Source organism: Myotis nattereri (assembly GCF_964212035.1).
Source record: "Myotis nattereri genome assembly, chromosome: 1".
In the NCBI taxonomy this organism is placed as follows: Eukaryota; Metazoa; Chordata; class Mammalia; order Chiroptera; family Vespertilionidae; genus Myotis; species Myotis nattereri.
In genome coordinates, this window is record NC_138075.1 from 68,012,584 (window position 1) to 68,038,457 (window position 25,874).

A 25,874-nucleotide genomic window follows, 5' to 3' on the forward strand; every position below is an offset into this window, starting at 1 on the left:
GGGGGGGCCAGGGCACGGAAGGGGGAGGCCCACGGGGAAGTTTACGAAGGCGTGGTGCTCACAGTGCTCCCAGCCCTCAGCCCACACTGCGTGAATGGCAAGACTTGCGTCCACCCAGGGCCCGTCTTCGCCAGCCCTCCATGCCCCCGGCCCCCGTCCAGGAATCCTCCTTTTCTCCTTCAGGGCCCCTGAAAACATGACCTCCCGCTCCACACACCCCAGCTTTGGCAGGGAGCCTAAGGGGAGGCCTCTGTCCTCCAGGACCCGCGGGGCGGAGGGGCTGCAGGCTTGAGGAGCGCTGTGAGGGCTCCCTGCTCTGGTCTCGGGGCTCAGGGCCCCAGTTCTCACCATCTCTGGAGTCAAGGTCCGAGCTCACTGAGGGACGCGGGGGGAGGCGGAGAGGCGGCAGACCTGCCTTGATGAGCGGACAGAGAAGCTAGGACAGACTGCGGAGCCTGGCTGGGGTGGGAGGCCTGAGAGAGGCGAGGACGCCCCCAGGAGGCCAGCAGGCGAGAGTCGGCCTACAGCAGAGCCTGACGCTCTGGTCCTCCCTATCCAGCCCCACGACGTGCCAGCAGGGCCTCAGCCGCACGTGTCCCCCTTTCCCTAGGCTCCGTGCCTGACAGGGGTGCGCGCGCCAAGTGCTTGGGCTCACTGCCTGGCTAGAGAGGTGGCACCTTCCTGCCAGAAAGGCGCTACGTGGAAGAGAAAGGAGCCCTGGGGCGCAAAGGAGACATTGCTGGGTGAGGGGCTGGGCTCAGGGAGAGGAGAGGCGGGAGGGCGTCTGCTAGTGGTAGAGGCCATGGGCCAGGGTCTCAGGAAGGTGCGCAGACAGTGAAGGCGGAAGGCGCCACATCCCGCTCTGTGGCATCCCATCTCTCTCAGCAGAGCCTGCAAGGCCCCTTGCTCTTGGGCTCCGTGGGTGGGGAGGGAGGCAGCACAGCAGGCTCTTTACTTGTTTTGGGTGGACAGGTTCCTCACTGCAGGAGGGCAAAGGTGGCCAGCTCTGGGCACGCCCCGGAGAGTGTGCGGCGGGGCTGGGGCAGGCGCCTGAGTGCTGCAGGCAGGTGAGTGGGAGGCCTCCACCCCTCCACCCAGGCTCCTGGGCCAAAGAGAAGCTAATAACACCTGCCCTGGCTCACTCGTGGATTTCAGAGCTTGACAGATCAAATGGCATCAGGTGTGTGAGGGTTTGGCACTGTCAGATGTAAGTGGGAGGTGTTGCTACTATTGTCAGCAGAGCATGGGGGACCTGCTGAAATTCCCTCGCTCACACAGGGATCTTCCTGTGGGCAGGGCTCCACCGCTGGCCCCTGGCATCTCCCTGACAGGCTCCTGAGAAGTCCCTTCCCCGCCCCAGCCTCGTGCAACACCTTCCTTCCCCTGAAACCAACCAAATGTCCAGGTTTGCCTAGAATTGAGGGGCTTCTGGAGGCAGGACTTTCAGTGCTAAAATGGGGTCAGTTCCAGGCAAATGGGGACAATTGGTCACCCTCCTGCTCGCCCCACCCCCAGGCTGCTTCCTCTTCCCCTTGGTGAATATGGTGCCCTGGGCATTTCAGCATTCTCTCTCTCTCTCTCTCTCTCTCTCTCTCTCTCTCTCTCTCTCTCTCTTTCTCTCTCTCATGGTAGTTGACCTCTTCTGCCTTGAAGCCTCTAGTCCAGGGCACGCCACCCAGAGATGGGGGACACCACCCCTGGCCATTCCCTCTTGTGGGACCAGCCAGCTCTCTACCCCTCAAAACTTGCCCTACCTCTCCCTAGAGGATGTGGCTCCACCCGCACCTCACTCCCATGAGCGGCCCCTGAGGTGAGCTTCAAGGTGGAGGAGAGCCTGTCTACCCCATGCAACCCTCTCTGTCTGCCCAGAGGAAGGAGCACCCTGGGCACACGCAGGCAAGCCCGTCTGCTCCACGCTTCCAGGGTCCGCAGGCCTGAGTCCTTGATGTTGTATCGGTCCTCCCCCTCTCCGCTGTGCTCACCCCCAGTTGTGCTAATACTCTGAGGCCTCCTGCTCACTCTCCCTGGACCCCCACTGCTCTGCCTGGCCCAGACCCCCCCCCCCAGCTCTGGACACAGCTTCCTACTTGTGTGCTCACCTCCTTGTCCCCCCAGCCAGGTGAAGCACACAGTAGGTGCCCTGGCGGGGCAGCACTTGGCCTCTGGTGTGGGCAGCTCTGAGGAAAACACTCGAGTTACTTTGCAGCCTCCAGAGAGAAGAAAGGTCCCCATCGGGGAGACCCCGGGGGTTCAGTGCCACACAAGGGCTCACCTCCCACTGCTCGGCCTAAAGCGGGAAAGCTCTAGAGGCCCCGCCCGCCCGGGTGTGCCCTGAGAGCAGAACGGAGGGGTGGGCCCCAGACCCGCTTTCCTTCTGCTTCCTGATGCCTCTAAGGCAGCGGTTCTCAACCTGTGGGTCGTGACCCCTTTGGCAGTCGAACAACCCTTTCACAGGGGTCGCCTAAGACCATCCTGCATATCAGATATTTACATGACGATTCACAACAGTAGCAACATTACAGTTATGAAGTAGCAGTGAAAATAATTTTATGGTTGGGCCACAACATGAGGAACTGTATTTAAAGGGCCAGAAGGCTGAGAACCACGGCAAGTCTAAGGGCTTTGGCCCTGCCCCACTCTGGCATGTGTGTTGTTGGGAGAGGCGGGCCCAGACTTTGTCCCTGGCACCTGGAGCCTACCCAGGATTGGTCCTTTTGGCCCAATTTCATGCACTCTGAGTCTTCACCCAGGGCCAGGCCTGGCCGGACCTGAAAGGCCTGCATATACTCTAGTCTAGCGGTCGTCAACCTTTCGGACCTCACGGACCACCAGCGGTCCGCGGACCACCGGCTGGCGACCGCTGCTCTAGTCAGTAGGACTGAGCACAGCAGTGTCTTCAGCCAGGAATAGGGGGAGTGGGGGGAGTGGGTCTGTAGGAAAAGAACACGGTGCTTTCCGCCACCTTCTTGTCTCTTCTGACTCAGAGGGCTGCTGCCTAGTAACTGGGCTCTCGTGCAATCTAGCTTTGCCCATCCTCTTCCTCAATATCCACCCACCCACCCAGAGCTGTCTAGTGGGCCCAGTGACCTCTAAGGGTTAGCCCCGGTGCAAAAGCATGGTCCCAGGCACCGGGACGTGAGCCTGGAACTGGATCCGGTGGGATCCAGAGGCAGGTGAAGCACAGGGACTGCTGCCAGGAGCCTCGGTGCTGGGGTTGGGTGGCAGCCAGAGCCTGGAGTTCAGAGGCAACAAGGCCTGGGGGAGGGGAGCAGGCAGAGAAGACTCCTGGAGCGGGTGGGGCCGGAGCTGGCCTTGGAGATTTTCGGGGCAGGGAACAGCATGAAGGGAGGCGCAGAAAGGATGCGGAGAATGTGCGTGCCTCAGGATCGCCTGCACCCGGTCACAGAAGGTCTCCACACACCACGCGTCCACAGTGTGTGCAGCCCCCGCTCCTTTGGGGTGCCTCAGAGGAAGCGTCCAGAGGTGGCTACCAAGGTTCCCTGAGGCAAGAAAACTATTTTGAGCTTCACCCTAGTAGAGACACATACGGATGTTGCTGTGTTTTTTCATTTCATTTGCCAGTGACTCGAAGTAGTTGCACCTCATTTTATAGATGAGGACCAGAGGCATAAGGAACTTACCAAAAGCCACGCAGCCAGCAAGGGGTGAAGTTAATTTGGAATCTGCCATTGCACGCTGCCTCGTTTTATGACAAGGTTGAGGAAGGGCAAGGAGTGCTTGTGTTTAACCATCACCCTTTCTGGAGACCGTGGCCAGGGTCTGAGTAGTGCCGGCTCCATGGGCGTGGCCTCTGCCTGATCGGTGCTCCCGTCTCAGCGAGTAGTCCAGAGGGCCTTCTCTTCCCCTGCAAGCGTTCCTCCTCTTTTCTTCCTCGACAAGAATCTCCGGACTTGCAGCCACCTGCCCTCAGGGTTGGCTCTGGGTCTGTGGACCATAGACCCATATTACCTTCCAAAGGGAAGAGATGTGACCCGGACCTGTGAGGGGCGCGGGAGAGCGCTGCGCAAGGGAGGCAGGCGCCCTGGTGGTTTCTAGTTGTTGCATCTGTGCCTCATACAGGCTGTGCAGGCTAGGCAAATGGGGCTACCTTTCTGAGCTTCCTCACCTCCATCCTGGTGGAGTGGGGGGGTGGGCATTACAGAGACTTAAGGAGGAGGAGCTGGGGGAGCAGGAGGAGTGAAGGGGAGACCACGCCTCCCCAAACCGGGCTTTTGCGACTCTACTGCCCCCTAGTGGTGGCACGGAGTAACAGAATCAGGGTCTCCAGGAATCTCACGCTGGTCATCTCCCTGCCTCCCCGAGACAGGGAAGGGGGATTCCCTCTTAGTGGCCTTCACCAGCCCGCGCCTCCCTCAGGGCTGCCTGCGGTCTGGGTGAGAGGCAGGCACAGCCTGCCTGTATATAAGATACGCCCAGCTGCGCCCAGGATGGCATGGGTTATTCCCTCACATATTCATTCTGCGAGGCGGGGGGGGGGGGGCTGTCGTTTGCGAGGGCGCTGTGCCAGGCCCTTGGCACCCATTTCTGCCCTCAGAGAGCCTCTGTCCAGCGGGAGAGCACACAGGCAAATAAGGCCCTGGAGAAAACAGGAGCGTGCGCGGGGCCGCACTGAGGTGTGACAATGTAACTCGTGGACAGCCCAGGACCAGAAACTGGGGGGCTCTGGCTGTGGGTTTGTCCTGGGCACGTGGGCCTCCAGCCCGATGGGCTTCTGCCACTAGGTCAGTGGAGTCCCTCCTGGCAGGCCCTTCCAGAAGCGCTGGGTCACCCTCCCCCGGGACGGCTGGATTTCCACCTGTGCCTCCTGTTCCCCTGGCTGGGAGTGGGACCCAGGGGGACAGCAGACCGTGCCTCACCCTTGCAGCCTCTTCTATCTATACCCCTCCTCCTCGGCCTGGTCTGGGAGCCTGGGTTGCAAACGTGGTCGAGAACATTCGTCTCAGCTGCATCTCCCCTCCCAGGCTGATGCTCTGCAGGCCTCTGGCTCCAACACGGTGTGGGCAGCGGGTGGGAAGCCTGCCGGCCACACTCCGGGGCCTGCCCTCCCCCCCACCCCCCCACCCCCTCCTTCAGAGGCTCTGCTGGAACTCAGCGGCTGTGGGGGGCAGCGCATGGAGAAGGTGGAGATGGGGCGAGTGTGCCTGAGAGAGAGGCCCAGGGCCAGGAGCCTGGGTGCCTCACTTGCTGGGAAAGTAGATGAGTCTGACTCAGTGGGAACATCCGGCAGGAAAGGAAGAGAGAGCAGGGGCATTTGCAAGGGAACTCTGGGTGTGTGGAGACAGGTGCGGTTGGGGTGCTGTGTGAGGGCCTGGCCGGGGAAGAGGCTAACCGTGGAGGGGAGGGGAGGGCCCCAGGAAGGGGGTTCCAGAGGAGCAGAGGTGGGACCTCTGGCTGGGCTGGGAAGACAGAGAGGGCAGAGGAGCTTTCTGCTCCGGAACCAGAAGGGCACGAGACATGGCATGGGATTAGGGAAACGGAGGCCTTGTCAATCGGGGAGGCAGGGGACGCAGGCAAGCTGCTCCCCTGGGCACAGGGGCAGCCGTAGCTGTACAGGGAAAGTTGAGCGAGAAACTTTCCCAAGAAAGGCTGCTTCCTTTCTCCGGGTCAGGGGGGCCGAAAGGGCCAGCCCTAGAGAGCCTGGGCCCAGAGTCAGGAGCCTGAGGAGGGAGGCCGGTGGCCAGCTGTGAGCTGTGGTGGCAAGGACCCTTCACCCCGTTCCAAAGAGACGCAAACGGCTGGGCCTCCCAGAAGGGGCTGAACTTTAAAACACAGGAAGGCGACGTTCAGCCTAAAGGAATGAGTGACTAATGGTGTTATTTTAGGTATGAGTAGTATTTGGTAGCAGAGACTAGGTCAGGTGAGCTTCTTGATCGCTTCAGATTATGTTCTCGAGGGCTGGGGAGGAGAGCGAGGGGAGGCTCCTCTGAGGCGGGGGTCCTCAGACCAGGTTGCCGAGGGGCTGTGTCCTGGGTCCTGTGGGCCTTTCTCTACTACAGGGAGGGCTAAAGGCCGCCCATCTGGCTGCAGGCAGGCCAGGCGGGGCCTTGCTGGGCACAGGGCCATGGGGAAAGCAGGGCCTGGGGCAGGTCCCCAGTGTCGGCTCGACCTGCCAGGGAGAAGTCCTGTGGGTCTGTCTGGGGACACTGGGGCAGGGCAGGGAGAGGTGCTGGGCAGGGCCAGCTGGCTGCCGGCGGCCTGGTCCTTGCCCTCTGAGGGTGGATGGGTGGGGGCAGCGGCCGAGGCGTTCCTGGCTGGGAGCCCAGAGGAGTCTTTTGTAATCACAACATGATCTCGTGTGCTGAGCAGCGAAGCCGGCAGGGAGAGGCCGGCAGAGGCCTGGCTCCAGTGGCTCCAGCGTCCCTCCTGCTTCGGCTCCCCCGGGGCTGCTCTGGAATTCTCTCCGTGCCTGCTGTTGCCATGCACTCAGCTGTGAGTGGCACCTCGCCCTTGGTGGAGGGCTTCTTGGGGCTGGGAGAGGGTTGAGACATCAGGAAGCCATACTCTGGCGGCAGCTGGGGACAGCTAGGCCTGGGAGGAGAAGGACTGTGCCTAGGCAGGCGGACGGCTGGGCAGGGGCATTGGTGACCAAGGAGACCCTGCAGCCAGACAGGGAGGGACCTGGGCCTCTCTGGAGCCAGCTCCCTCCTGTGCCCACTGCCAGCAGCTCACAGCGGAGAGGCTGGACCCCTGGGGACAGCGCTTTCCCACAGGCTGGGCGCAGGCCTGGGAAGTGGGGTCCAGGGCCTGGGAGTTCAGGACGAATCAGGGGCCTCTCTTCTCACTGTGGTTCTCGGCCTACGAGCCAAACCACTCGCTCCTCGGCCTCCTGAATCCCCTGGCAACTTCCCAGTCACGGCAGGTTCTGCTGCCAGAGCCATTTATAACTCCCATTCCAGGCTGTGCTCAGCAGTGGCGCTCCCTGGAGAGCCGGGGGAGGGGCAGCCCCCTGCTGGGAGCCTGGGGCCTGGGTATGAGGCCTTGACCTGAGCCCAAGAATGCAGAGCGATGGGCAGACAGGCCTCGGGGGTGTGTGTGTGGGGGGGGGGGGGCTGGGCCCTCCCTGTGCCGTCTCCCCTTGTGCCCCCAGCTCTGGGCCTCAGGTCTGTTCCTTGGGTGGTGAGAATCAGGTTGGTGGGGAGGTTGGGGCACTGGTGAGTGTTGGGCCCAGCAGTCAGGGTCGCGGGCCCCCTGCCCTCTGCAGGGGCCCCACGGAGCCGAGTCCCCGATGAACAGGCAGGAAGAGAAGGACGCAGAGCTGGACCGGAGGATAGTTGCTCTTCGCAAGAAGAACCAGGCCCTACTACGCAGGTACCAGGTGAGTGGGCTGTGCCAGGGGCGGGAGGACCAGCTGGGTGGGCGGGGTCCTCCCTGTCTGACCCGCACCCCTTGTGCGGCGGTTGGTGGGACACTGCCTCCTGGTGTCCCGCGGCGTCTGTGTCTCTGTGCTTCTGGGGCCTGTGCTGACCCCGGCTCGTCCCCCAGGAGATCCAGGAGGACCGGCGGCAGGCGGAGCAGGGGGGCATGGCTGTGACCACGCCGGAGCTCCTGCGCCCTGACAGCCTCACCGTCACCATCAGCCAGGTTCCCGGTGTAAGCCCCACCCGCAGGCAGGGCCGGCGGCAGGAGGTGGAGGCCCAGCCCACGTCGGGGGAGGACAACACCCCTGCCCCTCTGCTTCTCCCACTTACAGTCCTGGGCTACTCTCCAGCCCCCAACCCCACGCAGCCCAAGCCGCTGCTGCCCCCCATCCCCTAAGGGCCACAGCTGAAAGGCCAGCAAATAGAAGCCTCCTCATACCCTGTACATAGGCCTCAAAGCCTGGGCTACTCCCAAACCCCAAGCCCCAGGGGTCAGGGAACTGGGACTGAACGCTAGGAACAGAGGCTGAGGGACAGAGCCCCATTGTCCAACTGCTCTGCACTTCCCAGCTCAGAGATGCCCGGTCACGGTGGCATCTTGGGCCCCAGGGTGGCCCCAGGCCTTGATAACCTAATGCGGCTGGCATGTGAACACCCGTGGAGTCAGCTTCTCTGTGGGCATTCCAGGGAGGGCCAGGGTGGAGTTCAGCCTGGGGAGCCACCCGAAGGACCCAGCCCCCAGCACTGCCCATGAGGCCTGAGGGCAGAGCGCCTCATTCTGCAGGAGAAGCGGGTGGTCAGCCGGAACTGGGCAAGGAGCACCCTTGGGCCTGGAGCAGCCGATGAGATGCCGGAGGATGAGGAGGTGGGGGACCTGGCTGATACTTTCTGCTTGGGGGAGCGGGTGGAGCTGGCCGTGACCATGGAAAACAAAGCCGAGGTGAGCAGGGTGGTGGGGGCAGCCCAGGGGCCCGGAGTGCAGCCTCTCCTCCCCCAGCTCTGCCACAGTGCCCACACTCACCTCCCCCAGGCCAAGCGGATCGTGAGTGAGAAGCCCAGAGCGAGGAACCGGGGGGCAGAAGGGTCCCCTGGAGCGGGCGTGGGCCGGAGCGCCTTCATGCACACGGCTGCCAGCTTGGATTCTGCTCGGAGGGTATATCTTCCAGAGGGGATGGGGGCATGGCCCGGCAGCACCAGCAAGAATTCCCACCCTTCCTTCCGTTCTCGGGCCAGTCCCTATGTTGGGTGGTCTTGCAGTGAGAGTGAGGGTAAGCCAGACCTGTGATCCAGCCCCTTACCCTACCTGGACCTCTGGTGGCAAGTGGGTGGGGCCGGGAGGGAGCCAGGGACCGGCCACGTGTGAGGTTCGACCTCTAGGTGGCAGCAGCACCTAGTCCCGGCTCTAGCCCACAGCCGCTGGGTGCCCTCACTCTGGGCCTGGCCACACACCCCTGCAGCACCCCCGTGGGTAGGTGCTACTATTTCCCCGTTTTACAGACGAGGAAATGGTACGCAGAGAGGTTAAGTAACTGCCCAAAAGACACAGCTAGCCAGTGGCTGGAAACCATGCCTATGGCAAACTGCACGTTAGAGATGGAACATACCCAATGTTCACACGGGGGCAGTGAAACCTTGAGAGAGGAAGGGGTTAGTAGGCTCTGGATTTCCATTCCAAACTAAGGGCACTTTCTGCTTCTACCCCATAGTTCTGAGTGTGTTTTCCTGGCAGGGTGCCCGGGAGCCCCGGAATCCAGGCCTGGGTCGCTCAGCTCCCCACCGGCCAGCGTGGGGGCCCCTAGAGGAGGGCTGGGACTATGCGCAGTGGAAGCAGGAGCGGGAGGAGATTGACCTGGCCCGCCTCGCCCGGCACAGGGATGCACAGGGTGACTGGCGCCGCCCATGGGACCTGGACAAGGCCAAGCCCACGTGGGTGGCAGGGCAGGGAAGCTTGTTGGGCTGACATGCTGTGGGGCTTGGGGTCGGCTCACTGTGGGTGCTTCTTGGAGAGCTGGTAGGACCCTCCCCGGGTGGTGAGGGTCTGCCTGGGCTCTGTGTGAGCACTGGGTCCCCCATCTTTCCTGGGCCCATCTTCCTGCTGCCCTCAGTTCTGGGGCTCGGGTGGGGGAGGTGGAGCAGGTGTGGGTCTTGTTGCAGCCTCTGTCCTCCCTGCACCAGCAGCCTGACGCCGCTCTGTCTCCACAGGCTCCAGGGCTCCAGCAAGCCTCGCGATGAGGGCCCCGGCAGGGCAGGCGGCACCAGGGGTGAGCCGCACCCCACCTCACTCCCTGCCCCTCTTCGGCTTTTTTTTTCCACCCGTGTCCCCCTCTTCCTCTCTTTTCTCTTCTCTTGGTTTGCCACTTATTTTTAGAGCTGGAAGGAAGCATGGAAGAACATCTTCCTTCCTCTCCCTTGCTATCAGAGGTCACCATGTCCTCCCTGCTCACCCTCCAAACCACAGCTCCTGCCCCTGGTTCTGAACCCAGCTGTCTGGGGAGAAGCTCATGAGGAAGTCTGTGCTGGGTCCCGCTGAGCTGTTGGCGCCTCAGGGGCGAAAGCCCGAGCTCCCCTGCCCCTGGCCTGACACAGAACAGAGCTCTGCGGATCCCTGGCCCCTTGTCTTACACACGGGGAGGCTGGTGCTGGGGAGGTTTGTGCTGGAGCGGCTGGCCTGCCGCTGAGCCAGGAGTGGCAGTGAGCAAGGGACCCAGCCCTCCTGATGGTCAGACCAGGGCTCTGTGTGGGAGCCAGAAAACTCACAACTGGACCAGGAATGACCCACAGCTTCCTGGTCCTAGGACAACTGGTGTCCCTGCTCCAAACTGGTGTTTAGATCCTTTGTCACCCTCCCTTCCCCCATTTCCTTGGCCTCACTTAGGTCCCAGGAGCCACCGGAAGCTACAGCCCCCACCACTGTCCCCTGATGGCAAAGGTGAGTTAGGAGGGAGGGAGGGAGGAGCAGGGTCCCATGAGCTGGTGAAGGAGCCAGGCTGCAAAGGCCCTTCTTCTCACCTTGATTTGTGGGCCGTTTCTTGCAGGTGGTACTACTCAGGGTGGGCCATCCAGCAGGCCCTTGGTGGCACTGGCCCTACACAGCAAAGCCCGAGGGACGGAGAGGCTGACTGGCAGGGCCCGCAGGTAACAGGGGGAGTGTCTGAGCTTCCTGGTGTTCTGGCTCCCCTCTGCCCCAGGAATTGAGGACCACACTGGTCCGGGTGCCCGCTCCAGCCCTCCCGGCTCTGCCTCCTGGTTGACTGCTGCCTGCGGCCTGGTGGCCGGTTAATGAGACGCAGGGAGAGGCCATCAGCAAAGGCAGCAGCCACAAGAGCCTGGTGCCCAGGGAGGCCGGTGGTAATTACCGCAGTTCCCTTCCCCCGGGAAGTCAGGTGCCTTTCCCAGGCAGCGCAGGCAGGGGCGTGCCTGGAGTCTCCACAGAACTCAGGGTGCTTCAGGCTTGGCCATAAATAGCAGCGGGGGACCTGAGATGGGGCTCAGCAGGGCAGTGTTCAGAGGAAACTGAATTCGGGGAGCAAGGCGGGCTGGAAGGGAGGCATCCCGGAGCCTCATTCTGGCTCTGTTGCTCCTGAGACCCTGGAGCCACGGACTACGGTGCTGGTGATGTGAGTGGGGTGGATAAGAGTAGGGCCTACTGTGTGCTGTGTTTCTCCAGGTGGGAGACAAAGGAAGACAAGGAGGAGGTGGAGAGGCAGGAGGTGGGTACCTGGACAGAGGGTGGGGCGGGCTAGGGACGTGAGCCCTGGTTGGCCAGCCAGCGGTGCCAATCTCTTGTTTCAGGGAAGTGAAAGCACCAGGCAGACTCTGAGTGAGAAGGAACATGCACAGACACAGAGCAGGATGGAGCAGGGCAGACCCCCGAGTGCCCCGGCCACCAGCCCAGCTCCAGCCTCCCCGGAGGGGACAAAAGGGGAATCAGAAGCTTCGACAGCCAGTCCGGTCCCTGGCTCTCCACAAAACACTGACTTGGTTCCCCTTGACCTCTCTCTAGGAGGCGCCGGTAGCCCCGGGCCTGGGAAGAGCGTGTGCCTGAGGCCTGGGGCCCAGGAGAGTCCTGTGTACCCGTGGGATGGTTCTGAGCAGCCTGTGTGGTGGGATGATCCCCAGGCTGAGCAGGAAGTCCAGGCTTGCTCTGAGCCACAAAGAGGAGCAGGGCCCCTAGAACCCAGAAAAGACAGGCCTGGCAAGGCTGGGGCCCAGCAGGGCCTGGCACCGCGAAGCAGGCCCCCCAGAGGAACTGGCCAAAGAGCGAGGGGCACAGGAGGTGTGAGGAGTAGAAGAGGGGGCCCTGGCCATGCAGGGAGATGCTGAGCAAAGCTCCTGGGAGCAGGGGCACCAGGCTGGAAGAGAAGGAAAGATCGCAGTCAGGAGCCTTCTTTGTGATGGGCGTCTGGTTGCTGTGGCTTGTGGCCATCTGGCTCAACAGTTTGGCAAACTCTCTGGCACAGTGACATGTGGGGGCAAGGAGCTGTCCTTCCCTGCACCTCATGTGCACATCCCTGTGCATGTGTGTTTCCCACCTGGTCTCTGAGGCTGGTAAGCCCTCTCTTGGGTCTACTGCCACCTCGGCCACAAGCTGGCCCCGCCCTGCCCCACCCCTGAGGGAGAGAGCAAGGCTGAGAAGCACTTAGCACCTGGCTGGGCAGCCTCCCTCTCCAGCTGCCAGCGTCCAGCTCCTCAGTGCAGGCACCCAGCAGCTGGCATGACCAGTCCAGGCCTGGGCCCTTCCCCTCGCCTCTGCCTTGCACCCAGATGACTCACAGCCCCAGACTCACAGGGTGGCCAATCCAGCGGCCAGAAGCCTTCTGCCCTCTGGAAAAGGAGGCTGAGGCCCAGAGAAAGGGAGGCCACAGCTGCAGAGGCTGAGCTGGGGCTAGAAGAGCAGGCTCAGGTCTCCCCTAGAAAGACTTCCTCTCTGAAATGGGGTGAGAGTGGGAGGGGAGGGGACAGTCTCCTCTCCCCACAGTAAAGTGGGAGAGCTCACCATCAGGGACCACCCCCCACACCAGATCAGACACTGAGTGCACCCTGAATGGGGTCAGGGAGCAGCCCTGCAGCCTGGGGTCATTTCCTGCCATCGCCTACTTCCTCCCCGCACCACCTCACTGCACCACAGTCAGGCAAAAGCAAGGACTCAGACAGGATCTCAGAGATGAGAAACAGCGACTCTCCATAACTACGACAGCAGGGCTTGTCTTTCCTACTTAAGTCTCCATTTCTGCCCCTCCTCTGAGGCCCACGTCTGGTGAATTATCCAGACTCCGCACAAGCTGTGGCTTCCTCTCAATTCAACAAACATTTCCTGAGCACACACTACCAGCAATGCAGCCTGTGGGCGACAGTGACTTTGCCAGCAAGGGGGAGGGAGGAAACCTAGTCATCCGGCAGATCCAGGCTGCACAGCAGGAGCCGTTCTTGAATGTAGGTGCCCAACAGGGGACAGGGACTGGGATGGTGGCAGGGACCCTCCCGTTCTCATCACGTGTACCCTTTGCCCCCGGAGCCCTTGCCTGGATCTCCCCATGGGACGCCCCTCTGCTCCCCTCCTCTCCGCTCCTGCCGTGGCTGTTCCTCTCTGTTGAGAGCGCCTGGCTTCACCAGCTTCCCTAGGTTCTCTGGGGAGTATCCAGCTTGTCCCCAGGATTTCCATTGTCAAAGTGAGGCCTTGACCATGAGGTTGCAGCCTGGGCTTTCTCACTGGTTCTCACTCCACCCTCCCCAACTATTCAGGAAGCGTGAGGAGGGGCTCCGACGGTTTCCATCAGTGCGTCTCACACGTTAAGGCCCAGAGGAACGCAGATTCTAATTCAGCAGGTGGGGGCAGGCCTGGGAAATTTCATTTCTGATGCATCTCCTGCTGGTGCCTATGCTGCTGGCTCCTGGACCACACTCGAGCAGTAAGGGTTTGGACCAGCATATATGGGGGCTGGGGGCAAAGACAGGCTGGACTCTCCCTGCCTGCTGCTGGCTGTGTGAGGGACGAGGAAGCGCTGGCCCTGTGTGGGGAGCTTCCTGGCTTCAGAGCTGGTGGGGAGCTGAGGCAGCTGGGAAGGTGCTGGAGAGGCCAGTGAGTGGGGCTGCCAGCTTCCTGTGGTGGAGAGTGAGAAAGCTGGGTGGGAAAGGGCTGGGATGAAGGGGCTGGAAGAGGCTGGTGTGGGTTGATCAAAGGGGTTTGGGAACATTCCTGTGCGTATGGGAGGAAGACCCCTGTGAAATGAATAGGCAAGAATGAGAGAGTCCCAGCTCAAGCTTTCCTCTCGCCTTCCAGTCACACAGATATGGCGTTGGAGCTTTGCTCTGGCCCTGGAGCCCATGACTCCCAAAGGATAGAGCCGGGATAGGCAGAGCCCTTGAATGCAGGTGTCTCCAAAAATAATTGTGATCAAGACTTTGAATTCTAAGGTTCACAAACTTCTCCCAACGCCAATGCTTCCAACTGTACAGATGTGCCTTCATTCGAGGGGATGTGCCAGGGCACGTTGACTGTGGGATGGGGGTTTAGTATTTGGGCAGAGCTCTGGTTCAGTCCTCACAACAGGACATAGGCAAGAGAGAAAGCAGGGCAGAAGGCTGTGGACAGATAGGGCTTCTCTCCCTGAGGGTCGCATCCAAAAGGATGTTAGGAGGAAGGGAGTCACTAGGGGCTGGAAAGAAGACTGGTACAGGACATCTTCCCTGGAGGAAGATGGTAGGGCGAGGCAAAGATCACTGAACTTTAACAACAAAGGGGAGCCCTGCCCTGGCCAGTGTGGCTCAGTGGTGGAGCACCAGCCCACGCACCAGAAGTTCTCGGGTTCGATTCCTGGTCAAGGGCACGTACTTGGGTTTGTTCCATGCCCCGGGTTGGGGCATGTGGGAGGCAAGCAATCGATGTGTCTCTCTCACAGGAATATTTCTCTCTCTGTCCCTCTCCTCCTCCCTCCCTTCCACTCTAAAATAATCAATGGAAAAAGTATCCTGGGGTGAGGATTAACAACAACAACAAAAAGGGAGCCCTTCTTCAGAATAAAGGGAACCAGCAGCTATGAGGGCCACCCCCCCTGCTCTAAGAACCAGATATGGAGCAGGAGGGAAACGTGGGTAGATGCCCCTCCACAAAACTCGGGGTCCTGGAAGGCTGGCTTTCTCTCTTCCTGGATCCTTAAGGCCTGGTTGGGAGCCTTCCTCTTAGAATCCCTTCTTTTCTCAACCAACAGACAAGATTGCTCTTAAAAGTGGGAAATTCTTCATGAGACATGGCTTTCAGGAGCCCAGGCACAGAGCTGGAGGAACTGAGGGCACAGAGTGTAACAGGAAACCAGCAGGGAGATGACAACTTTTCCGAAGGCCTCAAAATGGGGAGCGCGGAAGAGGCAGGAGGCATCTCTGTGCTGGGCCCATATCACTTCGCAGAGAGGAACAGCAGACCGTATTGTAAGGGAGATATGTGTTTTGTTTTGTTTTAAAAATATTTTTTATTGATTCTTAGAGAGGAAGGCTGAGGGAGAGAGAGAAACATTGATGCAACATCCATCGGCTGTCTCCTGCACTTCCCCCACCCGGATTGAGACTGCAGCCTGGGCATGTGCCCTGACCAGGAATTGAACCAGCGACCTTTCAGTGCATGGGACAAAGCCCAACCAACTGAGCCACACCGGCCAGGGTGGGAAGGACCCTTTTTGATGATGAGACACACATGGGCCTTGGGATCCGACAGAATCTGAATCCTGTTTGCCATCTGCCAGTGGGATGACCTTGGTCAATTTAACTTCTAAAAGCCTGTTTTCTTATCTGCAACATGGGGCTGGTAATACCTATCTTGAAGGGTTGTTAAAAAAAATTAAAGATAAGAGTACGAAAAATATGCCTGCACACAATAGGCACTTTATTAATAGTAGCCTGGCACCTGGAAGGCACTTAGTGAATATTTGTTGAATAAATGAAGTAGCTATTTGGTGTGACCTGTCTACTTTGTTTCCCATCTTTGCTCTTACTTTCTCTTCTAGTCTCATGTTCACTGGGTCAGTACACCCTCAGGGAAACAGGGGATGGTTTACAGAGCTCACCAGCGTTCATCCCGGAAGTCTAGCTGAGTCAAAGCCTCAGGGAAGTGGCCCTTCTCTTACAGGGAGGGTTCTTTGTCCCCACCCACTAGTGGGATCCGAGGATGTCCTAGGCCAGTGGTTCTCAACCCTCCTAATGCCGCGACCCTTTAATACAGTTTCTCATGTCGTGGTGACCCCCAACCACAAAATTATTTTCGTTTCTATTTCATAACTGTAATTTTGCTACTGTTATGAAGCATAAAGTAAATATCTGATATGCAGGATGTATTTTCATTGTTACAAATTGAACATAATTAAAGCATAGTGATTAATCACAAAACAATATGTAATTATATATGTGTTTTCCAATGGTCTTAGGCGACCCCTGTGAAACGGTCGTTCGACCCCCAAAGGGGTCGCGACCCACAGGTTGAGAACCGCTGTGCTAAGCGCGTCTGCCTGCCTCTGCACATTGGCTCCCACAGTTCAGAGCGGTTTCTTTTCCTCTGTTCACATCATTAGGAATCTCATGAACTCCCACTAGTGTTTACTTCTTTACTATTTCCCCACAAACAAACTCGACTTGTGGAGTTCGCTCCATGCCTCCTGGTGTTTTGTCACCCAAAGGAGCAGCATGAATATATTTTCTTATCGTCAAGGGATGGGTAATTGGGGATCCCTGGAAGCAGGGGCTCCCCAGCTACCCAACAAGGCGCAAGTTGGGAAGGTTTGACCACCAGTCAACTCCAATCCCAACCCTGGCCTCAGAGACTGGAATAACAGGTAAAGATGGTACTAGCTCCCCAGAAGAACAAAGGAAACTGCAAAAACCCGACATACCTTCTTATTTTGGGGATTAATCAGAGGGGATCAAGGGCATAGGAGAAAGTAAAGGCACCAACCACTTCACTTCTGCCTCTTGAGTCATTTATCAGCATCCACAGACCCCGGCAAGCGTCTTGCTGAGCAAGGGTTATCGGGGCTCATGAGGAAGGGCTGACACTGGGTAACCACAACCTCGCTGAGGGGGCGAACTCAAGGCTGGGAAAGGCAATGAGAGGAGCCAGCATAAGGCCCAGACTGAGGCTGCTTTTTCTCAACAAGGCTGCTGGCCGCGTCACAGCCTCTCATTAAGCATCCACTTGACGCCAGGGAAGTGAAATTGCGCAGACCTGGCACCAGAAGGAACCAATGTGGCACCCACTGCTCCTTTTAAGGACTGGCTCGAGGAGCAGCGGGCTCAGGGAGGAGGTGAGGCAAACACAGCCATACCTTTGTAGGAAGGGGCGAGAGGACTGCCTCCTTCTTAACGAGCTCTCCAGGGCAAGTAATGCTGTAACTGTCACAAATATTCAACACTGTGGGCTTTTCCCCTTTTCTCACAAACTCTGGGGACACAGCATTTCCCTTCCCCCTAGCAGGGCAGCTGGCTTCAACAAAGATCAAAAGCCCCCTTGATAATCATCTGTCAAAACAGAAATACCCTCAGCCCTGGCGGTGTGGCTCCGTTGGTTGGGCATCATCCCGCACACCAAGAGGTGGTGGGTTTGATTCCCGGTCAGGGCATGTGCAGGAGGCAGCTGGTTGATGTTTTTCTCACATTGATGTCTCTCTCTCTCTCTCTCTCTCTCTCTCTCTCTCTCTCCCTCCCTCCCTCCCTCCCTCTCTCTGAAATCAAAATAAATAACAGGAATACCCTCACCTGTTATAGGTTCAGAGGGAAAGGCCGGACCAGTGGTTCTGAATTTTAGTGTGCATCAGAATCACCTGGAAGCTAGTTAAAATACAATGCTGGGCTCCATTCCTGGATTTCTCATTCAGTTGGTCTGAGATGGGGCCCAAGACATGGCATTTCTAAAGTTCCCAGGGAGGCTCATGCTGATGGTCTGGGCACGGGTGTGGTGTTTGCTACCTGTCCCTTCACATTTCTTTCCATGCATCCATTTTTCCCAAAGGGACAGAGATTCCCTTGAAAATATAAGGTCTCATGCGTGTACACTGTACTTTTATTCCCAAGATCTCCAAGCCCTGTCGCATCTATCGCCTCCATTTGCTCTCAAGGGTCATAACCAATGCCATTATTGAGTCCTCAAGTTTCCAATTCAGGAGTCCTTCCTAAGAGCATGCGCCTCCAACCCAGGTCTCACGATACTGTGAGCTGTCAATGGACCAAGGACTGGCTGCTGTGACACACATTACCCAGACGGACCAGCAGGGAGCTGAGGGGATAAGTGGCCTCCAGAACAGTCGGGGGAGACTCAACTCATGACTCAGGATACTATGGAGGCAGCAGAGAGAAGTATATTTAAAAATAAATCCTTGGTAATCAACATAATTGCTTTTTTGGACAAGTTGGTTTTGGGACTTTTGAGGCTCACTAGTCACGCTGTAGGCACTAAATAAATAGTTCTTGAATTAATGGTAGTGGTTTATGGAAAACAATCTAAATTAAGTTAGAATCTTATTGCTGTTTAACTGATAAGCTATTAGCAAAAACAGATTACTGAAGTTAAGAAAACAGGGCAATAACAAGGGTGTAGATCCTTGTTGGCACGGCTGTCCGTGCCTTGGGGTGAGAACTGTGCAGTAATTTTCGGGCCCCTTAGCAGTAGCTTAGTGAAGGTTCAGAGTAGCACACGGGAACTGTGCTCCTCGCTGGCCAGGTGGCTCCGTGCACGCTGGGAGCATAGCGGTTTCTGTCCTTAGGATGGAAAGCCTGGTAGAGTCTGGCTGTGTGGAAAAAAAAAGTTTTGTTTTTGTATTCTTAAAATTAGATACCGGAGGGAACAAAGAGCATAACATAGGTTTTCTGGCAGCAGAAACCCACAGGCTATGTCAGCAAGTAAAACAGATGTGACCAAAAACTGTTGATGGGGCAGGTATTTTTATAGCTCAACACCAGGCATCGCGGGCCAGGACGGAGGAGACAATGAACGGTCACACATTCTGTGTTGCCTCCTTTAAGGACCTCGTGGAATACAGCTCCCAGGACTTCCGGAGCCTGGAGAGAGCACGCAGGCCCAGCCCAAGTCCCCCAACTTGCAAATGAAGAAAACAGCAGATAGCAAGGCCAGTGCCGCTGTGATTGGCAGGGGTTCTCTTCAGCAATCAGTCCACTCCCTTGAAGCAAATTATGGGCCGTGGGTGTGGGTCCACAAGTGAATTATGACGGCGACACCACAATGACACAAGGAACAAGGCTATCCAACACAGCGACTAACCAGGGGGGCACCTACTACTGTGCCAGGCGCTGAGCTTCGTGCTGGTCCTGAGAAATGAGCAAAGTCCCTCTCTCAGCCCAGAGACCAACACACACACACACACACACACACTAAAGCCCCGACAGCTGTAACCCTTTTGTTAGTGCAATTGCAATTCCAGAAATACCTCCATTCTCTGCAAACAGGAAGGGAGGACAATTATTACCCCTTTTAAATAGCCGTGGTAGCCCCGAAGCCTAGGAGCTGACCTCGCAGTCCCCCCTGAAGAAACATGCAGACACAAGTAGATGCTCTCCACTCAGCATTTCAAAACAGGATATAAATACTCAACTAGAGAACACAGCATCTTAGAATTCCCTGGTGAAAACTGAAAAACAAGGTAGACAGAAAACGGTCTCATACTGTGCAGAAATCGAGAGCTGAGGAAGAAAAACATTTCTTATGCTTAAAATTTCAGAGAAGCACGTTTTGTACCTCGGCATCCATGGGGAGAGAAATGATACCCACACAAACTCAGTGTAACCGGCTTAGCAAACTCCCGGCCCCTCACCCTCCCAAACCTCACTTTCAAAAGAGGATTATCTGTCTCTTCCTTCCAACTCGGGCTGTCCGAATAAGCGCACGGCCATAACTTCTAATATAAGCAAACATCGAGGAATTATCCGGGTGGTGCAGGCACAAAGCAGCTGAAGGAAAAGTAACTGCCTTTGCACAAATCTCTCCTCTCTGGCTCAAAAGCTGTTGGACAATGTTGGGCAAGGTAACTTCTCACCCTTGAAAATAAACCTCTTCAGACCACTGCCCCCCACCAACGGGGCCCTGCTCTGGTGGAACGGTGCCCTTCTCGTCAGCCAGCGGGCCCCTGCCACACACACACTGCTGCATGGCCCACCGTGAGAAGCCGGGACAGCAGCAAAAGCCATATGTCACCATCCACGGGAAGGGGAGCCTGACTAGAACCACAAAACTCTCCCTCGCCTCGGCTCTGCCTTACCAAGCCCTCTCACAGAAAGCCATTGTGTAGGCTGAGGAGGGAAATAAAAGAAGGGCGGGCTTTTTCCAGCTCCCCTGCGGACTACAAGGTGATGTAAAAGAGCAGCAGCCACCCCCCAACAGCTCTGTAGAAGTGCAGGCCCCAGGGGGCCCCACCAACACTGGCTTTTGGTTGTGTACTGGGCAGCGCCTTCTAATAATGAGCGGAGCTCAATTGCTTGCCATGTATTTTGCGGCATAACTAATCCCTTAGTTTTGTGCTTCTCACCCACATGTCTTTTATTGTTTGCTTTGGGGGGACTAAAAGCCTCACCTTTGAAGCAATCTAAAGCTCTCTCAGCATCTGGCTTTCTCGCCTCCTCCATTTAGACCAGCCGTGGGCAAACTACCTCGGGCCTGATCAGGCCTGTTTGAAATGAATAAAACTAAAAAAAAAAGACCGTACCCTTTTATGTAATGATGTTTACTTTGAATTTATATTAGTTCACACAAACACTCCATCCATGCTTTTGTTCCAGTCGTTTAAGAACCCATTGTGGCCCTAGAGTCAAAAAGTTTGCCCACCCCTGATTTAGACAAAGCTCTGACCAACCACTGCAGCCTCCTCAGTGCGTCTTTCCCAGTGTTAGCATTTCCTGAACTATCTAGGGGCCAATGGTTTGTTTAAAGCTGAGGAGAGTGATGCTATCGGGCGGCTTATCCTCACCTCAGCTCTCAGCCAGCGCAATATTTGCAATAATTCTTAATATGCATGGTGGCTGATCCCTTAGCTTCTTCAGCTAGGCATCTGTTCAGAGTCCTATAAAAGCAGAACTTTTTTTTTGTTCAGTCTTTTAAAGCTGGATATCACTGTTCTGCCAACCCCGTCATTGCTTCCCGACTAAGATGGATCTTGCCACCCTTGACTAATCAATTCAGTCAAGCCATCGGGCACAGAGAACATTAGGGCAATTGTTTTTTCCTCCGACAGCTATTTACCATCAGCCATCCACCACATCTCAGACCATTTCCTCTTCCAACTTCTACTCCATCCCCCAAGAAATTCGAAAACAGAAACAACTTACACAGGCTTACTCAGAGTTCTTAGAATGTATTTTTGTTCACCTGAAAAATAAAACTTTTAAAAAATATACAAGACTTTTTTGAGTACAGGTATATCTTAAATGGCTGAGTTATAAATAATGTCTCTGGTCATGTTCACAGCTAGGGCTGGAACGCATGTCCCAGTTCCAGTGAAGGCGTTAGAGTCAGGAGGCCAGCAGTTGGGCCTAGGAGTGGTCTCTCTAGACTCTGATCCGTCCCAGAGTGGATCCAACAGTCCGGAATGCAGGGGTCAGGATGGGGACAGGGGGTTGGACTCCCAGATGTTCTCCTGCAAGTTCAAAGAATCCTTGGAATAAGAGATCCATTTATAAATTATTAAAATATAGGACTAAAAATTCACACAATAAATATAAAGTACAGGCTATTATTGAAGTTATAAAGTGGCATTTTATGTTTCTCCCCCATGGGTCCCCACCAAAATTTTAAAAGGCCTCAGAGGCTTTCTAATGACCAAAGTCAAGTCAGCAGCTCAGAAATCTCCCCCAAGCGGGATACCGTGGGGGTGCGACCAGCCTGCCCCCAGGCTGTGACAGCTCAGCTGCAGTTTTCTTGCCCACAACAGGACATGGCTTAAAGCAAGGCTGTGCCTCCTTGGATCAGAGCTAACTAGAGTGTAGGCCAGAAAACTGGAGAGACAAACTGTTTCTGGGCTCAGGTGGCGAAATTTGTCCTTTTTTTTTTTTTTTAAAGGTGCCTCATTTCCCAAAAAGGAAACATTAAGGGGTTTGGTATCTTGTCATACCCACACTCAATTGCCTAAAAGCAAGTGGCAGGAGGAAATGGAATCCTAATTGAGGATGTATAATTCTTGCTGCCCAGAGCTCTGCAAGTGTCGTTCCCCTTGATGTTTCTCCTCTCAGTAAACGCACAGGCGTTCTTTACGACAAGCCCACTGAACCTTGCCACCACCACTCATCTATTAACTGGCTATCAACGCACAGTCCTGAGCTTTAAAGCCCATCTTTTAAACCAGAGGACGTGTTCAAAGCTCTGATTTCACACAAATTCCATCCCGATCGCTGGGCTAAATTGCCACAACAAGCTCAGGAAGGAGGGAAGCCTGGGATGCTTACTGGACCAAGACAAGATTTTGGGGAGCGGGGGATAGAACAAACACGTGCGAGTCACTCTACTTACAAAGCTTGCTCTTCCTAAACAACTGTGAGGAGGCCGAAGACTGGAGCACACAGGCATGGCTCTTTCCCTTCCTTCCTTCCTGGCCCATATCCAGACACTTAGGGTGCCACAGCAAACCTCCTGGGTGGGGGCACCCGGGTGGGAAGAGGAGATCAGCAGCCCCCCCCCCCCAAACTGCTTCCACTTCTCCTCGGGGCAGTGGTCGGCAAACTCATTAGTCAACAGAGCCAAATGTCAACAGTACAACGATTGAAATTTCTTTTGAGAGCCAAATTTTTTAAACTTAAACTACATAGGTAGGTGCATTGTTATTAACTTAATTAGGGTACTCCTAAGGCTTAGGAAGAGCCACACTCAAGGGGCCAAAGAGCCGCAGTTTGCCGACCACGGTAAGGGTTTCCACGGTCCTTTCAACAAGTCCAAGAGTGATTCTACGCTTTTTATGTCATAAACCTATTTCTGAAGTAGGAGGGGAAATAGGGGAAAGAATGGATGATGGAAAAAACAGTTTGTGCCCTGTGGCCGGCTGCACTTTGGGGCCCAGCGAATAGCCCTGGCCCGCCCCATCGGCCACCCAGGGGTGGGAGAATATATATAACACGATGTAATTACAGCTTCTGGTGCCTATGTCAGCCACTATATACAGGGGTCTATAAATTAAACGCATTTGTGGCCACTGCCACGAGGCTGACGTACCTGAGCTCCCCTCCTCCTGCTGCCCTCCCGCCTTCCGACAGCTTCAGCTGATTTATGAGCCCGCACGGCTCCCTCTTTCCCCTGAGTCTCGGGGGGAAGCCCGAGTCCCCCCGGCGCGAAGGATGCACCACCGCCAGCGGCGCACAAGGTTCGGTGCCGGGACACCCCCGCCCCCCTTATGGCTCATACACCCGGCGCCGCCGCACAGTCCTGGGGAGACCAAACCCCCGAGTCCCGGACAAATCGTGGTCGCTCCGCGGAAGATCGGGCTGCAGGCCACGCGCCCCAGCGCTCGGCGGCCGTCGGGGAAGGCGGCGTTCGCTCCGCGAGGGTCCCCGCCGCGGGCGCTCCGTCCGGCTGCCAAGTCCCGCGCCCCGGCTCCGGGAGGGCGGCTCCGCGCCGCCCGGGGGCGAGGACCTCATCGGCTCCCGGGCGCCGCCGCTTCCTCCTCGTCCTCCTCCGGCCCGCGCGCCCGCCCCGGCGGCCCGGCCAGGGGGCTGTCGGCCGGGGGCTCGGGCGGCGGGGGCCCGGCCGCCTGCAGCGGGGGCGCGTCGCGCGGCGCCTCGCGGCGGGACGAGCCGGTGGCGTTGGGCCCCGCGGCCGCCCCCGAGGTCCCGGACTGGCCGGTGGCGTTGGAGCCGCCGGGGGGCGGGCCGGCGGCTCCCGCCGAGGTCCCGGCGCCCACCGGCTGCCAGATGAGGCTGTAGTAGACGGCCAGCACGATGGCGGCCAGCGACACGGACAGCACGTAGGCGAAAACGGTGGCGAGTCGGACCCACTTCTTGTTGGTCTTGGCCGCCATCTTCGCCTTCTTGTCCCCGGTGTAGGTGGCCGGCTTGCCCCGCTCGGACGGGGCCGCGTCGCGCTCCTTCATGGGGGGGCCCCGGCCTCTGGCGCGGCGCTCCACGGCCCCGGCGGGCGGGGGCCTGGCGGCCTGGAGGACGGGGGGCGGGGGCGCCCCGGGGCCCGGCCGCTCCGCGCTCCTCACACCGCCCGCCCGCAGCCTGCCACCGCGTCGCTGCTGCCGCCGCCGGGGCCTGGGCCAGTCACCGCCGCCAGCGCCGCCGCCGCCGCCGGCCCGTCAGCTGCTTCCCCGCCGCCGCCACAGCCACAGCCGCCGCAGCCGCCCGGCTCCGCGTCCCCATCCGCCGCCGCCACCGTCTGCCCGGCCGCCGGCCGCTCGGTCTCCAGTGGCCGCGCCGACCGCGCTGCTCCAGCCCGGCTCCCCCGCCTCGCGCGCCGGGACCGGGGCGGGAGCGCCGCGGGGGGCTGCTCTTAAAGGGGCGACGCCGGGGTCCGGAAGCGCCGCGGGAGGCGGGCTTCTGTCGGCGCCGCGAGCCCGCCGGGCGCCCGGATGCTCGAGGGTTAAAGGAGGCTGGTCTTAAAGGGGCAGCGTCGCCCCAGCCCCGCGCCGGCCGCGCGCGAGGAGGGGGCTCCGGTGCTGCTGCTTTAAAGGGGGACCCGCGTCGGGTGGGGAGGAGAGCGCACAGGGAAGGGGCGGGCGCAGCGCGGAGCTGTCAACTCTGGCGACTCTCCTCCCTGCTGACGGTACCGGCGAGGGACAGCGGCCCCTGCCTGGGCCCCAGGCCTGTGCACCCCGGGGCGGGGGTGACTGCACGCGCGTGCTGCCGGCTCGCGCCCCGCTCCACGAGGCCTTCCAGACCGCTTTGCCCCCAGCGACGCTAGCCCACGCCCCGCGCCGGCAGACAAGGACCGGCCCCGCGCGTGGTGCTCCCGGCAGGTCGCGCCCCTTCCCCGCCGGCCCCACCCCCGTCCCCGTCCCGCCCGGGTTTCGGGGCTTCGGGGCTTCGGGGCTGAAATCGATCCGATTCCTCGTTCTCTGAGGGCCCCAGTCAGGGTGCGCGGAGCTTCCGGGCCAGTACCACGGGCCAAGCTGGTTTTCCAGGCTCGCCTCCCATCTTAGTGCCAACGTTTGCAACAGGTGTCATCCTGCTTTTGGGGGGCTTCCGACCCCCCCCCCCAGGTCAAGGGGCTGCACGGAACCCGTGGAGCGACCCCAAGAGCTTTTCCCACCTCCCATCCCCTCCCGGCCTGGGCGTTTGTTCCCTCGCCCCACCCCCGCTCCCACCCCCGTTCCCATGTGAGCTTTTTCCTCGGGTCGGTTCTGACGACCCCTCTCCCAGCTCGGACTCTTCAGCAGACGCTTTCCCCGGCGCCTCCCCCCTCCTCTTGCCCTCCTCTCTCCTGCCTTCTCTTCTCCCTATTCTCCCTCTACAGGACTTTCCAGAATGTCTAGGTTCCTCCTCCTTGAATTCTGCTTCCCAGGTTCCCAGAACCGGATGTATGGACCACCTGGGTGTGGGGAGAGGACTGTGGCCGTGATGGGCTTCTGTGGGTGGACAGCTTCCCCCCAACTTCTGCCCCTGCAGATGCGAGCCTGACTTTTGGCTTCTGACTGTGGGGCAGGACCCTCTGCCTTTCCCATTTCCCTCATCCTCCACAGGAGACCTGTGGTATCCAGACACGATGCCCCATTGTGAGGAATCCCCTTCCCAACACTGCTGTCCTGCCCGCACTAGTGAGAGAAATCAGAGAACCAAGGCAGGGTGGGGACTGAAGGGGCCCAAAAGGCCATCTTTTGTAAATACCCCCACAGACCCTAGAGCAGCGGTTCTCAACCTGTGGGTCGCGACCCCTTTGGGGTCGAACGACCCTTTTACAGGGGTCGCCTAAGACCATCGGAAAACACATACATAATTACATATTGTTTTTGTGATTAATCACTATGCTTTAATTATGTTCAATTTGTAACAATGAAAATACATCCTGCATATCAGATATTTACATTACGATTCACAACAGTAGCAGAATTACAGTTATGAAATAGCAACGAAAATAATTTTATGGTTGGGGGTCACCACAACATGAGGAACCGTACTAAAGGGTCGCGGCATTAGGAAGGTTGAGAACCACCGCCCTAGAACCTCCTGCACAGCGTCCTATGGAGCACTCTTCAGCGTCCCGCGAGATTCTCTGTGATGGTGGACCTTGCCTGCTCCCCGGGGCAGCTTCTTAGCCCTTGGACGGTTCTGACCAATTACACACGCAGGTCAGGTGGCTTCGGGAACTGAGTGTGCTGATGGCCAAGGGAGCCAAAGCCTATAACCTGACCCCTCGCTCTCTTCCCTGAGGCCCAGCTGCGAGCCGCCACTAACAGTGGCCAGCGGGATGCTATTTCCAGAACAGCCTGCCTTTTCACTTTCCGAGAAATTTCAAGAACATTGGAAGTTTGGAGTGTGTGAAAGACAACCACTCCTTCCCAGCCTGCGCCCAGGTCAGCCGCAGGG

General features: G+C 58.1%; 2 protein-coding genes across 3 annotated transcripts; one reads left to right on the forward strand and one right to left on the reverse strand.

Moving 5' to 3' along the window:
* Positions 1–6,240: 6,240 nt before the first annotated feature.
* CCDC9B (coiled-coil domain containing 9B) lies at positions 6,241–11,702 on the forward strand (the record flags this gene model as incomplete). The annotated part of the gene is made up of 11 exons (XM_081114083.1): positions 6,241–6,450; positions 7,223–7,336; positions 7,504–7,611; positions 8,164–8,319; positions 8,410–8,532; positions 9,109–9,305; positions 9,582–9,640; positions 10,255–10,308; positions 10,415–10,514; positions 11,047–11,089; positions 11,172–11,702. 11 exons carry the CDS (start codon positions 6,241–6,243, stop codon positions 11,700–11,702), a joined length of 1,695 nt encoding a protein of 564 aa, XP_080970209.1.
* Positions 11,703–20,703: 9,001 nt separating this feature from the next.
* On the reverse strand, positions 20,704–23,677 carry INAFM2 (InaF motif containing 2). Of its 2 annotated transcripts, none has more exons than XM_081113147.1 (2): positions 22,567–23,677; positions 20,704–21,001 (listed from the first exon to the last, which is right to left on the reverse strand). In XM_081113147.1, the coding sequence occupies exon 1, from the start codon at positions 23,438–23,440 to the stop codon at positions 22,985–22,987; it is 456 nt and encodes a 151-aa protein (XP_080969273.1). In that variant the 5' UTR covers positions 23,441–23,677; the 3' UTR covers positions 20,704–21,001; positions 22,567–22,984. The 2 variants fall into 2 exon arrangements, with proteins under 2 accessions (XP_080969273.1, XP_080969274.1); XM_081113148.1 differs by having other exon boundaries at positions 21,871–23,677.
* Positions 23,678–25,874: the final 2,197 nt, after the last annotated feature.

Bases quoted from the DNA above. Each gene is read 5' to 3' on its own strand.
- INAFM2 (XM_081113147.1), bottom strand. From the start codon at position 23,440: ATGAAGGAGCGCGACGCGGCCCCGTCCGAGCGGGGCAAGCCGGCCACC.